The 15649-nt window shown below is 39.1% G+C and overlaps 1 protein-coding gene across 1 annotated transcript; it reads right to left on the bottom strand.

Moving 5' to 3' along the window:
• Window positions 1–5518: 5518 nt before the first annotated feature.
• LOC127656658 (39S ribosomal protein L33, mitochondrial-like) lies at window positions 5519–9274 on the bottom strand. The gene is made up of 4 exons (XM_052145075.1): window positions 9253–9274; window positions 8585–8603; window positions 5957–6063; window positions 5519–5568 (listed from the first exon to the last, which is right to left on the bottom strand). Exons 1-4 carry the CDS (start codon window positions 9272–9274, stop codon window positions 5519–5521), a joined length of 198 nt encoding a protein of 65 aa, XP_052001035.1.
• Between the last annotated feature and the right edge of the window lie 6375 nt (window positions 9275–15649).

Consider the following 15649-nt stretch of genomic DNA (forward strand, 5'->3'; position numbering starts at 1 on the left):
TCGAGCCGCGCTCTGAAGCGGGGAGGGCGGCGATCGAACTGTAGCAAATAGCCCTGTTTTATTGTGCTTAACACCCATTTGGATATCCCTGGGATAGCTTCCCACGCTTTGAAGCGTAACGCTAGAGGGTGAATGGCCAAATCGCTCTGATTGCGGAATGTGTGAGCGCACTTACTGTGCTTATGCATGACTGCTCGCAGACAGCAGGGACAGGCTGTTCTGTGAGTGACTTCCCGATTGAGGTGAATGGGGAAAGAGTCACATCTGTTAAGTGATGCGCGAGCATAGTCACGGGCACGGGACTTACATACAGAGAAGTGTTTGCTGGCCGTGCGACAGAGCGGGCAGAGAATGGGCGCGCACACATATTCGTGAGCGCGTTTATTGACGCTAACACTCGAGCGGGTTGTGTCCGCTTTATGTGAGTGGGCTCTGATCGGGACACGGGAAGTGTAATGCTTGTGTGTAGAGGTGAACACTGGATTGTGGGCACATTTTCTACACATAAGGCTGGTCGTGTGACAGAGCGGCCAGAGAAGGGGCGCGCGCACGGATTCGTGGGCGCGTTTATTGACTCTAACACTCGAGCGGGTTGTGTCCGCTTTATGTGAGTGGGCTCGGATAGGAACACGGGAAGTGTAATGCTTGTGTGGAGGGGTGAACACTGGATTGTGGGCACATTTTCTACACATAAGGCATGTTTGCTCTTTACAAGATTTCTTTGGGTCGCCGTGAAAACGGCGTTTGAGTGCAGGCAAGCGGGCAGTATCACCGGCTTGTTGGCTGCTGAATCCACCACTGTAGTAGCCTGAGAGAGGGGGACTGACAGGGGGCGAAGCTTTGACGGTGGTCCGGCCGCGGCGGGACTGAGCCGTCGTTTTTTTCAACAAGGCTAGGAGGACTTCGGTTGCTCAGGTTTCAGCGCAACCTTAGACCGAGGCCCGCGGGGGTGGCGGTCTGCGGCGGCTGTCTGAGCGCGATCGAGGGCGGCCGCCCTGTCGACGCTGAGAAGTCTGACTTTGTTGAGCTGGGCGCTGTGAAGAGGCTCGTGCAGGAGGCTGGTCACGTGGGCGGCCTGCAGAGGAGCTAGCGTGACGCGGCAGGAAGAGGTTCATGGCTTGGGTGGCTTTCTGGACTTCTGAAAAGCGGTCAACAATGCCACTCACCGCGGAGCCGAAGAGACCGGTCGGAGAGAGCGGTGCGTTGAGGAACGTGGAGCGCTCTGCTTGTCCCATGTCGGCTAGCGTTAGCCACAGATGTCTCTCGGTCACAGTCAGCGAGGCTACGCACTTCCCTAGAGCTTGGGCTGCAGCTTTGGTGGCGCGAAGGGCGAGGTCCGTCGCGCTTCTTAGATCTGTAACAGCCTCTGGGTGCCTGCCTTTCTCATCCCACTCCCGAAGAAGGTCCGCTTGGAGGATCTGTAAGACGGCCATGGAGTGCAGAGCAGATGGCCGGCGGCGGAATAGGCGCGGCCAACATAGGCGGAAGTCGCTCTGCAGGCCTTAGACGGGAGCACTGACTTAGACCGCCATCTCGCGGAGGGCGGGCAAAGGTGTGCTGCTACCGAATCCTCGACCGGGGGGATGGAGGAGTAGCCCTTGAGTGTGGAGTTCCGGCAGGAAGGGAGCTGCCCGGGCCGCGGGTGTTGTGCGGCGATGGCTCTGAAGAAAGCAGCCGTCGAGTCTGTTGGGAGCCTGCTCAGGGGGCGGTGACCACTCGAGCCCGAGGCGGTCGACGGCCTGTGTGAGGAGGCGTGTTAGTTCCCCTTCGACTCCGGCGCGGGTCCTGCTGGATTCCTGGGCCGAGGAGGAGGCGTGGGAGCCTGACCACTCCTCGCTGTCCGAAGCCATGATGGAACAGCCTTTATCCTCCACCTCGTCCTCCGAGATGGCAGCAGTGCGGCCGCTGGGCGGCAACTGCGCATCCCGGGGGGGCGGGGAGGGTGAGAGCGATGCTCGAGGGAGAGGCTCCGGCGAAGCAGTCGCTTCTATCACCGGTTCTGGCAGCCTTTGGGAGCGGCGCTTTTTCCTGCGCGGCGGAACGGAAGGCGCCGCGGCGGCTTCGGTTCTGAGCGCTTCGAGTCGAGCCCGCAGGGTCGACATCGGAAGCTCCTCGCAGAGGTCACTTCCGCCTTCAGCGAGGGCGAGCTCTGCATGCCCCAGTCCCAGGCAGAGAGCGCAGATGATGTGGCGGTCTCCGGCGCTGAGAGGGGCGCGGCATGAAGCGCAAGTGGTGCGAGGCATCTTAAAAAAGACGCTCGTTACTCTTTTGTGAAGTTCGTTAAGAACTAGCTTGCTCCAATAAAGGATACGTCGCCGGATGGCGTAGCTCGCAGGATGGCTGAAGGTGGCGGAGACGGCCGGCTTCTTCGAGCGCTGTCCAAGCTTGCTAGATGCCCCTCGAACTGCGACGCGGCTTCCAGTTCAGAGATGCGAAGAGCTTCACTGAAGAGATGAAAATCAGGGTTCCAGCCTACGAACTACGCTTATATGCACTCTAGCCACGCCCATTTTGACGGGCTTTGATGCAGTAAGCACGCGGACGCCTCTCATTGGATGCGAGTTCACCCAAGTTCGCCCGCTCAAGGTCTGCAGTTGCTGCACTGCGTTGACAAATGATACAAAATTAAGGATAATTTTTTGGCTTCAATATCTCAGAAAAGATGAATCTTTCCCGTAGTGTAAGCTAGCTTACGCAATACGAGAGAACCTCTTGTAAGAGAACTATGGTCTTTGACTGGCAACATCTAATAATTTTTTTAATAAAAAATAGTGTGATAAACAAATTATGGTGTTTTAAGTACGCATATTTTTGTCACAAGCAAAATTGCAAATCGTTCAAAGTCTCTATAGAGTCTATAGTATCAAGTTAGCCAAAAAAGTTTTGGAGCTTTTAAAAAGTATTAGGCCATTCAATAGGAGTTATCCATTTTGAATGAGTTACCATTTGACAAGTGACAACGACGTTGGCAACGCAATTACCGGTAAGTTGAGAAAAGTACATTCTAATTAAATCATTCATCTTGTTCATTATACACAGCTACAATTTATATACTTTCCCCTCCAGAATGTAAATTTTTACATATTTTAGAGGCAAGTAAACTGATTTGTTGCAAGTAAGAGCTAAATCTTGTTGTTATTGGCAATACATTGTATTTGTATTCAGATTTTTAAAATAGGTGGCCAGTTGTGCAGCCCATCAATAATGATAGTGCATTCATACAGTAGGAAGTTCGACTAGTAACCAAAAGTGTGAAGACCTGGCAACCTCCATCAATAAAAGCACTGTCAATGTGAATGGTCATTTACCAATTCAATTTTTATGTCTATTTGTCAAATTTCTTAAAGCATAAACTTTATCAGAATAATAAAAAGATTGTTGGGGGTTTAAGCACCTTTGACTGAGCTGGGTTGAGCCAATTACTTCTCTCAAAACTTTCTCCATTACCACATAATATTTTTAACTCTATCTGGTCGACTATTTACTCAAACAGACAAAATGCATAACTTGCTCTAAATTGGGCCAGAGTGCACTGTGATCACTTTGTAATGGATTCTTGTGTGCGTAGGTCACCTCATTAAGTCATCAGTCTTTAGGGGAGTTTAGACAATTGCAGCCTTTGGCCTTGTGGGAAGTTAGAAAAGACAGACAATGCTGTGTAATAAAGATAGATGTTAATAGGGTCTATGAGATGAGTAATCAAGTAGACTTGTGAGAACCAGTGACTGGGCGATCTGTGGTTAAATATGAGAGCATGACTGCATTCCTATGTGCTTTCCCATTATACATTCAACAACCCCCCCCCCCCCAATCCCAGTCTACCCCCTGCAGACATGGTAAAACATGCCAGTGTTATCAACTTTATAGTCATGGAAATAAAAGATGCCATAGTGTGTAGTACCATTGACTCAGAGCTATAAAAAAATCTATAAATAAAGAATACAAAAAATCTGCCTCCCCCAATTTATAATTATCTAAATTAAGTATATACATTTTCATTATGAGGTGAAATATGATGTGGAGAAGTTCTTGATGGGCTTCATGAGATTCACCTTGGGAAAAAATGCTAAATGTACAAGTTAAATAAGATTTAATAGCCACTGAACATCTCAAGTCACAAAAACAGATTTTTCCCAACAATGTCACACCTCGTGTCTCAGCAAGTGCACATCTCCAAACAGAAGACTTTCACAAAGTCTTTGAGGCTTGAGACTACAGTACAGAGTACCCAATGATAGGGGTCAAGGAAAGCCTGAAGTTTCACTCTGTGACCAAATCAGCATCTATAGACTTATTCAACATGCCCTGCACACAGCTAAATAAGCACATATGACTCAAAAGCACTATATAAAGACATATCATCATTATCATCAAACATGATCTAGAGCATTTGGTAGTGATATATTTTTTTGTACCAGTTTCCCAGATATCTTTATGTAGAGTTCAAATTTACATAATTTGAATCCACGCCATTTACAAGTATGATGGCACCCCCTGCTGTCATATTAATTTCTCTAAGTGGTAACTTGTTCAATTGTCTTCAAACTGCACTTCAATTTATGAATATTACTCAGAAAAACAACAAAGTGAACCTATTCATTTCTTAACAGGGAGCTGGTGACAGCTTCATTGGTGCACTGACTTTCTATATGGCCCATTATCCCACAATGCCACAGGAGGAAATGGCCAGAAGAGCCAACCTGGTCACAGCCGTATCTGTACAAACTGTCGGCACTCAAACATCATTTACATTTTGGAAGGATCTGCCAACAGAACTATTCTGAAGGTGATTTGTCAAGGTCCATTATCTTAAAAACAAACACAATACCATTAATCTGTGCAAAGAGGCCACATAATTGCTGTTTGTATAATACACAATACCATGTACTGGAAAATTATGTTGATGTTATGTTATGTTCATTTGTAAATCTATATAGCTTAGCTTACATAGAATATGTTTTCAATAATGACTCTCAGGCTTAAAGATTTCAACATGTTGTAAGTATCTTTGAAAATTTTATAAAAATGTCAATTTCTAGAAGAAAGTACGTTTTTATGTTTGAATTGCTATAATTTTTAGCATGGTATATTTATTTACACTGATTTTCACATTTAGCAGGCTAATATTCCAACAAATCCACTTCAGCCTAAGGCAATATATCATTGTGTAGGTGGTGCATTGTTTGCAAAATGTGTAAAAAATTTGCTTTAGTCCAAAAAAATTAATAATAAAAAAATAATAAAAAAAAATTGAACAATACACTAAATATTATGGTCAGTGAACAGGACATTATTCTTACAGGTTGTCTGGTCTCATGACAATGAACCAGTCATCCACAGTTGCAGAGGTGTGGGTTCCAAGAATTCCACTCAAATCTTCAAATCCTCTTCCATGTATGTTTAGATTTTGATCACCTGACTGTTTCATGTCTGTAGTTTGACAATGCACATGGACTGTAATTTTGCACTATAACAGTTCTCATCCTCAGTGTCTGTATCAAAAGAGTTCTTTCCATGTTTAAAGAGAACGGATCTTCCTCTTCTCAATGAACAAAACATGTTTGTTTACTGTGGGATGCAATGAAAAGAATGAATGAACTCAAACAAGGGTGAAACACTGAAAAGGAAATAATAATAGACTTGAAAAATAGACAGACTTGTATTTCAATTGTAAAAGAACAAGAGTGCTGGTCTGGTATTTATGTTCTCTGGAGATTCTCTCAGACCAAAGATGCTTTGTTATTGTTACTTTAGGGATTGGGGTTTATGGTTTGCCAAAATATCAAAAGCACAATTATGCCAAACTCTGAGCTATTTGAAACATTTGTAATGACAAAAACGCCAAACACTTTTCAAAATTGTGTCTCTCTCACATTTAAACCGGGTCTACAAATTAATACTGAGCAAAAACAGAGCATAAACCTCAGTGCCATATAAAGATCATTTTTCAACTTACCTATTGGGTCATGCTTTCGTAAAACCAGCTTCTCTCTCAATCGACCCCTCTTAGTGTTGAAACAGTAACCTGTGCCAGCTGCACTCACCATCTGAACCAGCAAAGTCCTGAAACACAAGATCATTTGAAGGACATAGGTCATGTTATAAATCACAGGTATGTTTATTTCCATGTATCTGTCATAAATCAAGAGGATGAACAAATTGATTTAACAATCTTGTTTTGAATACGGTGGTATATGCACACTTAAATATATATATGCCATTACATTAGATAAAACATAAAACTAAGTGGCATCTGTAAAAAAAAAAAAAAAAAAAAAAAAACATTTAGACCTCATAACTATACCTTTCTCTGCCATTTCTGCAAAAGAGTTTTAGCAGAGGTGGGGGACTCGATTTAAATTACTTGACTGACAAATTTAAGGACTTGTCACTTGCTTGACTAAATGAAGAAAATTACTTGAGAACCAGTGATTCGAGACTTGACTTGAACTGCATGACTTGACAATGCCTTTAATATTTTATTATTATTTTCAATAACTTATTATAAACAGTAATGAAATGTGTTTAAAAAATATTGCATCATCAATTAATTCATATGCAAAAATGTAAGCTAGTCAACACCACTGATCTGCATCTGCACAGTTAACACTGTGCTCACAATGAGCCAAAATAATCTCTTTTGGATATAAAGATTTCAAATTGGCCCGAGACAAGTTTGAAATAACCCGACATTGCCTTTAAATGTGTGTGCCTTTTCTAAACCTTCTCAACAGTCAATAATATACCATAACCATTTGTTGGCAATATAAAAATTTAACAGGCAGATTTGCAGTCACAACACTTTATTTAAAATGTGACAAGTAGTATAAAATATACAGAATGACTCGAGACGAAATCCAGGTGCTCTTATAGTGATTATGACTTCTGAAGACTTTAACTAAAGCCCTTGAACGCAACACCTTTATGAATATTTTATATAAATTTAACTCTGAAGGGAACTGACCATCTTTAGAAAAGTTTTGATGGCATTTTCTTTTCATCTTACCTCTGTATAATGCCTAATAAAGTATTGTTTATAAGCACAGGGCAGCTTTGTGTACAGGCATTAACAGGGTAACAGCTATATTTCTGCTGCATAAGTGCCACTTACTGTCAGAGAGGGAATTAGCATTTTCATTCAGCCTGTCTGCCGTTTTTGTTAGATCAATGTGAAAATCTGACCCCATTTTTACACAGCATACATGCAGTGTTATAAATTTTAACCGGTTAATTCTAGAAATCTTAACAATTCAGATAATAAGGTATCTAGTGCCTACGATAAAAATACAATGCATGTTCATTAATTACATTTACTAATGACTTGCTTGAGTGGAGTCACTTACTTTACTTTTTTGATTTGTCTGCACTGCACTTGAGACTTGACGGTTAAGACTTGAGACTAGCTCCCACCTCATTTATAGTGGTTGTATGAAATAAGTTCCACTCAAGTTTGCATGTGTCCTACAAGAGTATCCACACGTGGACAGTATACCAATTGCTTTATAATTAAAACCGAACAAACTTAAAAGTGTGCCATCTCTCTTTAAAATAAATGCCATATGGTTTGATATTTTATTATCTAATTCAATGACATCCATACGTTTCTGTGGATTAAAGTAATATTCCTGGTTCAAAACAAGTTAAACTTAATTGACATTTGTGGCATAATGTTGTTTACCACAAAGAAAAGTTATTTTGACTCGCCCCTCCTTTTCTTAAAAAAGCAAAAAAATGTGGTTCCAGTGAAGCACTTAATGGATGTAAAATGGGGCAACATTTTGGAGGGTTTTAAGGCAGAAATTTTGCTTATAATTTTATAAAAGCACTTACATTAATTCTTCTGTTTAAACTCTGAGCTGATTTAAGTTGCTTAAATCATAATTTCTACTATTGTTTAAGGGTTTGTTGAAATTACATCGTCGTGACAACGAAGTTGTAAAATCAACTTTGCACAGAAAAAGTTAGTAAGCAAATTCATCACACTAAAATCACATTACCATGCATATTGTTTATTTCTTATGGCAATACTTTTTAAATAGTCAGTTAGAATTTTAATGTTGATTGAGCTTATTCCCGAATATTCCTTTAATTGTCCAAATATGACAGTAGCCTACCCTAAGTTCAAAATTTGTTAAACGTACAACATATTCAAGTACCTGTTAAAGCAATATTATGCATGCTATGGTTTAAAATTAAAATAGAGTATATTTTAATATTCGTATTTAAGTAGGTTCAAAACTGCTTAATTACATAAAGTACAGAAAGTCAGCAGTGTATGAAATCTATTTTGGACAAATCTCTGTAGAAAGTTCTTCAGATTTTTGCAGTATCTTAATGCTTCTCACTGAGTTGTACTCATCTTCTGCACTATTGCATGTTCATTTAAAATATATATTTTGCTAATTATATTATGCTACTGTCTATCAATAACACTATAGTACTTTCAGGTCAATTTCACAATTTACCATGTTTTAATCTATTCCACAGATTTGTTTCCCCCCATAATTTGTGCAAACAATTTGAATTCACATAGGGCTTTCACAATTTAACCCATGTAAGCAGTGTAACATATAGCAAAACTTACTTAGATTTGCTCTTGGCAACTAGAAAAGGAAAGAGAGAAGGGTCAGATTAGAATAATAGGCTGTGTCCTGCAATGTGACACGCTATACTGTTTTAAACAACATTTTCAGAATCAGCTTTATTGCCAAGCATGCTTACATATACAAGGAATTTGTCTTGGTGACAGGAGCTTCCAGTGTACAACAATACAAACAATACCAAAAACAGCAGCAAGACATAGGTAATTAAAACAAAAAGAATACAAAATAAATAATTATGCATATACATATATTTATAAGCTTTAATAAGACTATTTAGAGCATTTGTACTTTTAATAATACATTTTTCAGATATTTAATTGCAAAAGCTAAAATGTGGTTTAAAATTTTGACATAGATTATAAAAAAAAATAAATAAATAAATTAAAAAAAAAATATATATATATATATATATATATATATATATATAATTCTATAGCGTTTAATTAAAAAAAAGTATATATATTAAATAAAGTGAAACATGTTCACACCAATACACACACGCACTAGGCTGGATATAAATGTTCATATAGGCATGATACTAGCGGCTAGTCATTAGCCTCTATGTAACAGCTTTGTTCTACAGTCTACAAGTATTAATTGCACTTCTGCTGTGTCATTGCATATATTGCATGATTATTGATATACTCACGGTTTACCGCAGTGAGAAACATTCTGATATTTAAATAACAGATCAGAAACAACCGCAAAATGTCACATTGAGCTCCTGCTGGCTCCTGTCACTTACTACTTCCGGGATATCTCCACTGTTTCCTGTGTCGTGTGCAATTGTAATTCAGACTATTTTTCTTCTTCTCTTCTGGTCTTTATTTCATGGTATATACATATGATATACAAACACAATTTCTCACCTTCCATATATATATGGAATAATAAGGACATCTTATATAAACGTCTCTTTTTATTAGATATTGGTTTGATAATAGCATTATATTGGTGGATCAATTATTTAATTTGCCTTCTTTTCACTTATGATGAGTTTTTGGCTCACTACAATATCCCTATAATACCAGGAGATAATGCAAAAGCTTTTAGTGCAATTTCTCAGGCAGTGTGTATGTTGTTTAGACAACAGTCAATATTTCATCTTCATCATTGGTCTTTGCACAGTTAGTAAATTCATAGGGGATTTTTGTTTTCTTCGCCATCTAAATATAGATCCGTATGAGCTCTGTTTCAAAGAGATGTTGTGACTAGACCATATGTGTGTTCATATTGGAATAATTTTACAGATAATATTATTTGGGAATAGGCTTGGCTCATACCTAATCAGTTTCTAATTACAAACAAATTTAAGGATGTATCATTTAAACTCATACATAGGATTTTCCCAGCTAAATATATATATTTTTTTTTTTGTAAAATTTTAAGATAATATTAATACAAGCTGTGCTTTGTGTTACAGCTGCACTGAAACCGTGATTAATTTATTTTGGCACTGCCCATTTGTAAAGAATTTTTGGCTAAATATGTGATTTTATTGACAAGTATATTGATGCTCAATTCGTTTTATTATGGAAACAAGTATTGTTTGGTCTTCTAGAGAAACAAAAAGAAAGATAGTCCTGTATAAATTATAAATCATTTTCTTTAATTGGCAAAATTTCATTTTCACAAAAGTAAAGCTTGCTGCGTGCAAGAAGTGTGCAACACAATGCACTATACAAACTTCCCCTGCTTAACCCACTATTCCTACACTGCAGCAAGTACTGGGAATGGTAATCATGTAGAGATATTAATCTTAATGAAAATATTTATTTAAGTATCTTCAGCATACTATACGTGAACATTCTCAAAATGTTTTACGGCCTAAAATGCATACACCGTATATGCAAATAACAAAACCGGAGAGAAAACTTTCTTGCACATTTGCATTCTTTTAAATTACACAATGATAATAATGAATAATTACAGCTTTTTCAAGAATTTACAATTACAACAGTTCAAGAAACCAGTCATTTTATGACTTCATCCACTAAAATAAAGAGCATATTCTAAAAGTAAACAAAGTATTCCCCAGTAGTTTAAAAATCTTGTCCATCGCCAAGTCCAAACTGAGTTGGTTAATTTTTTGAGCATTAAACTGTACCGCCTATTCTTCATTTTGGCAAAACGGTCAACCACTTGTCTCTGACTCAATTTACAAAGTTCTTCCATCTCAACTGATAAGACAGCAAGATGTTGAAGCCTGTGTTGTCCCATTGTGCACCTCAGCCAAGTGTGGAGCCATCTCAGCACACTGAATGACTGCTCATAACTACAGCTATTGACTGGGATCTGCATAACCTGTGTCAAGGTTGGGAACATGACTTTATCCAGCAAGTTGAAAATACATTGTATATCCTTAATTGGAAGGATTTCCTTTTTGTGAGCCAGATAGATTTTGGCCACTAAAACCTCCTCCAATTTTAGATCAACATTGTAATGATCTGCCAGACCTCGGAGGTGCTCCTCGCAAAGAAAACTATCTGATATAGGAGTATCTGCCTGAACACCTATCAAAATTTGGCCATCAAGAGATGAAAAATGTCGATCCATCTCAGCCACCATTCTGTCAAGGCAAGGTAGAAGCAGGTTTCTTTAAAGCTTCTCTGCATCACTGATTTCACTCGTTGCTGCACAACTAGAGTCCACAACATACAACTCTGTGCATTTCTGCTTCTGCCTTTGTCTAGTAACAGCACATGGCTCTGGGATCTGATTTTCTGCACAAATGGTCCTGACAGTATCATACAGCATAGTAGGTTCTCATCTGTATGCATCTGTTGTAGAGTGCCACACACAGCTCCTTTGTACTCAGAAGCCTTAGCCAGGCTGAAACAGTCTACTGTTTCACTTTGCAGATATTTGTGCAGGTTCTCAGTTACAGACAGAAAAGTCTTAAATATCATCAATAGGTATACTGTGGAGAATCTCCTAAGTTTGGCATGGAGTCCTACTGCCATGGAGTTGTTTATGCTGGAGAGACACTGAATAACAGCTTAGATTCTCTAAGATGTCATTTACAGACTGCAATTGGCTTGACAAGCGGATTTTGAAAGCTGCACAAGTTTGGATGGCTGCAACTCCAGCTGATGTTGAACATGATGTGATGATTTACAAGTGAAACTGTGAAAAATTAGTATACACTCTGTAGCAGGTCAAAGAGATCCCTGGCCTCTGGTATGGCCTGACATTTGTGACTTAGAATTAGGTTGAGCTGAGGTGCATCAAATTTTTTTAGTGTTGTCACTGCAAGCAAGCACTCCTTCAGTGTATCTTCCGTAACATAGCGGACACATATGGCCAGCTGTTCAGTATTGCCATCTCTGGCTTCATCTGCCATAATTGAAAACATCCCTGCCTCTTTTACCTCCCTGACAATATTTGCTGTAACCTCTTCAGCACAGCACTCAATTATCTCATTTTGAGATGCAGGGGATAAGTAAGTGCTCTTTGAAGGGGCTGAATAGGATTGCAAATACGGGTCAAACTGTTTTAGGAGTTGTAAACACTCCAGAAAATTTGCATGGTTGTGGCTGGAGCTTCCCTCATAATGGCCACGAAAGGGAATATTTAGCTTGGCCATGAATTGTGTCACAGCCACAACATGGGTGAAGTAATCCCGTCTGTCTTTTATTTTAACCTCATTTGCAATTGTTCAATTACACTGCCATGAGCAGCACTGGCTTTAAAGCTGTTTGCTTTATTGGCAGGTGTTTTCTCGTACTCTCTAAAGAGATCCAAAGCTTTTTTCCAATTTGTTAGGCCAGTGCTAACAAAGGTGTCATGTTTCATGTTTTTACCAAACATCCTGCATGAAAAACAAAAAGCTGCATCTCTAGATATAGAATATTCCAACCAGGGAAAGCTCCCAAACCAGTTTGAATTAAAAGATCGCTTTTTTTTAACCCAAAGTTGTGCTGGGGATATTGGGACACCAACAACTTAACCTGTTTTGGGCCACAATGCTTTCCCCTAGGTCATTAATGTTTCCCTCTACATTGTGACCAGTGGTTTTTGCCACTATTCTGCTACTGTGTTCATATCTCACTCAGTTTCCTCTCCATGGCTCTCCTGTCTTTTGCCTGTCTCTCGCCTGTCCTTCTCTACTCTCTTGCTTCCTTGCGCCTCCGACTGTTCATCCAGATCCACCTCTCCTCCTCCTCCACCTGTAGGGTCTCAGACATCAGATGAAAAGCCATCAGGTCTCAGGAAAACCTCTGTCAAATAAGTCTATGCAATTGCATTATCCAATGTCCGGCAAAATGGCCTCAGACGAAACAGCTTTACATCAAAAGGTCTCAGAATAAGCAGAGAGTTGGTTGCTAGGTAAGTGTTGGTAGCTAAACTTGGCAGAGTTTTGTTGCTAGCTTGCAAAACTAGCTGAGCTATCTCTAACTTTATAAATGCAGAAGTGCATAAGCTTAATTAACATGGCAAGTTATTGCATACAAACATTTAAAGCCTTAATATATTCAAACAATAATGTAAATAAGAAATTGACTAATTCTTGTACACTATTCATATGAACTTGAGCAATCGTGAGCGACTTTTCTAGCGTGAATGAGGTGCCAAATGTGACACCGCATGGCGCAAAGCATATTCACAAACTACTCAGTTTATGCAGAAATGCATTTTGCACGGACTCCGAGTTGCGCTTATTCATGTTGCTCTGGGATCGCGCCAAACTTGAAGAATTATTAGCACACTTGTACTGCTGAAAATATTTGTTAGAAAATTCCATGACTTTTCCAAAACATTCAGTGTTAACTTGTTTTTCCATGACTTTTCCAGGCTTGGAAAACACAATTTCTAAATTCCATGACATTTCCAGGATTTTCGTGACTGTATGAACCCTGAGTACTTTTTGTACAGATATTTGTCTAAAAGGCACTGAATGTGTACTCCCAAAAACAAGTCTTGTGCTGTATAAAGAATAATATTCTGAGTGTTTTACAGTTGGTTTTATGTCTCTTGGTCAGACGGTCATTGAGTTTAATGGAATTAGAATATTACAAACATTTACACTACTATATTTATTTGAAAAATAAAGAATGTAAATTCCACAAACAGAGCCTTGTGTCATGAAAGGGATGCTTTTAACATTTCATATTTGCTGAGATGTCATACTATCAAATGGTTAAATTGTTTAGTTGATTTATAGGGGTAATACATTTGATATGAAATATAAATCTCTTTTTTTAGAAAAACTATTCATGCATTTCCAATTTGGTTTGGCTTGAAAATGTGATTTGCACGGAGAGTTTCATGCGTATACTCACGAATGTCAAAAACAAAACTTGTGTTTACTTGCAACAACAACTCAAAACAAGCCAAACTATAGTCCTTTTAATTAGTACACAGCAGCCATAATTCCAGCCAATTGTTTATGTAGTGTCCTTGACTAGCGCTAGTGAATTTAATTATTTAATATCCAAAAGATTGATAATTGTTATCATACACAATCAAAGACAGTACTACAGAATACAAAAATGTGTTTATTTTCTCTGCAATTCCATAGATTGTTAGCTTTGCCTTGCTTTTGCGAGTTTGACCGCTGGATTATACATTTGTGTTTAAACTCGTATTCCCTTTCTCTTTCAGAAAAGGACAAGAGGAGGGTCTTCTACAACTTGGTTCATAGTAAAGTATTACCAATTGCTGGAATCAAGTAGACACGCATATTTTCAGAATTTACCAGTTAGTCCAACTTCCTCGCTCACTTTCCTACAAGCGATGTCTTTTTTTGTTCGGTCTCTGTACATGTATGATGTTGTGTCATAAAATTCCGGATACCCACACACCACTACAACCATTTTTTTCATCCATTTTTCCAGATTTCTTCTGCTACTATATCAGAACGTCAGTGACATCCGGACAATCTCAATGCTGATAGGCCAACAACACGTCATGTGCATTTTTTCCTTGAGTTGAAAAAATGTCAACCTGATTGGAATGCATGTCAGGTGCAAAAAACTTCCTCTCTTGCTGTTGCTTGCATAAAAGTGATTTGGCTACTTGATTACAATGACATAATATCAGAAATATTTAAGATTCCACACAATTTCATGACAGTAATAAAATAAGCACATTTGTGACATTAACTGGGGGGCAATGGAAGAGGGGAAAGATACTGCCAAAAGGAAGACAGAGATCTGGAAATGAATTGTTGGACATGCCACACTGAGACCAGCTGCAGCCTGGTAGGATGTGTGTGTGTGTGTGTGTGTGTGTGTAAAAGCCTGCGTCACTAGATGATGTTTCAGTGGAGACCTGACAGAAGCAGTGGAAGCAGTTCATTCAGACTGTAAATTAGCTCATGTCTTCCCAGATTCTGTGTTAGAACTGCCCTGCTTACTGACATTGACTCAAGAAACATGTCATCGCAGCATGCTGCAATAGAGGAGAAGACTATGCCAAGTTTCAACTGCTTGCAGAAATATGTTGAAATCCCAAAATATTCCACTATTACGAAATACTTAGGAAGAAGAAATGTTGTTTATACTGTGTTTTTCTAAACATTGTTAGGCTATATGTTTGCAATAATAACTAAAATCCTCAAATAATTATTAATAAGTAAACTAAACAAAACAAGGTTAGTTCTTCACTGCAGGGTGTAAAAACAAAAAAACACAAAAGAAATATTTGAATATATTCGGAATAAAAAAAATGTTTTTCTAAATTATTATGTATCACACTCTAATAGGCATAGAAGTAAGCCAAGTAAGTAACATTTCTCTGTCTGTAGGAGCATCCTGACCAGCATGAAATTGTCAGGTCTCGAGGGTGGTGACGCAAGGTCAAGGGAACTGAGCTCGGGGAAAACGGGGAACGTGGACCCAGTTGCAGAAATGAGAGCAATGAGAGGAATATACTAAATGTCTTTTTAATTAGTCCAGAAAGTAATTCCAAAACAATCCATAAAGTTATTCCAAACTGAAACCCCAAAAAATTCTAAAATAATTCCAAAATAGAGCTCCAAATATAAAAAAAAATCAATAAATAAAAAAGCCAAAAAAAGGTTTAGAAACCTCAAAGGGTAAAAG

Source organism: Xyrauchen texanus, chromosome 16 (genome assembly GCF_025860055.1).
Source record: "Xyrauchen texanus isolate HMW12.3.18 chromosome 16, RBS_HiC_50CHRs, whole genome shotgun sequence".
In the NCBI taxonomy this organism is placed as follows: domain Eukaryota; kingdom Metazoa; phylum Chordata; class Actinopteri; order Cypriniformes; family Catostomidae; genus Xyrauchen; species Xyrauchen texanus.

Excerpts from the sequence above, each read along its gene's own strand:
- LOC127656658 (XM_052145075.1), bottom strand. The coding sequence starts at position 9,274 with ATGTTTCTCACTGCGGTAAACC. Across the intron at positions 5,569-5,956 it reads ACGAAAGCATGACCCAATAG|TAAACAAACATGTTTTGTTC; the intron begins GTAAGTTGAAAA and ends TGCATCCCACAG.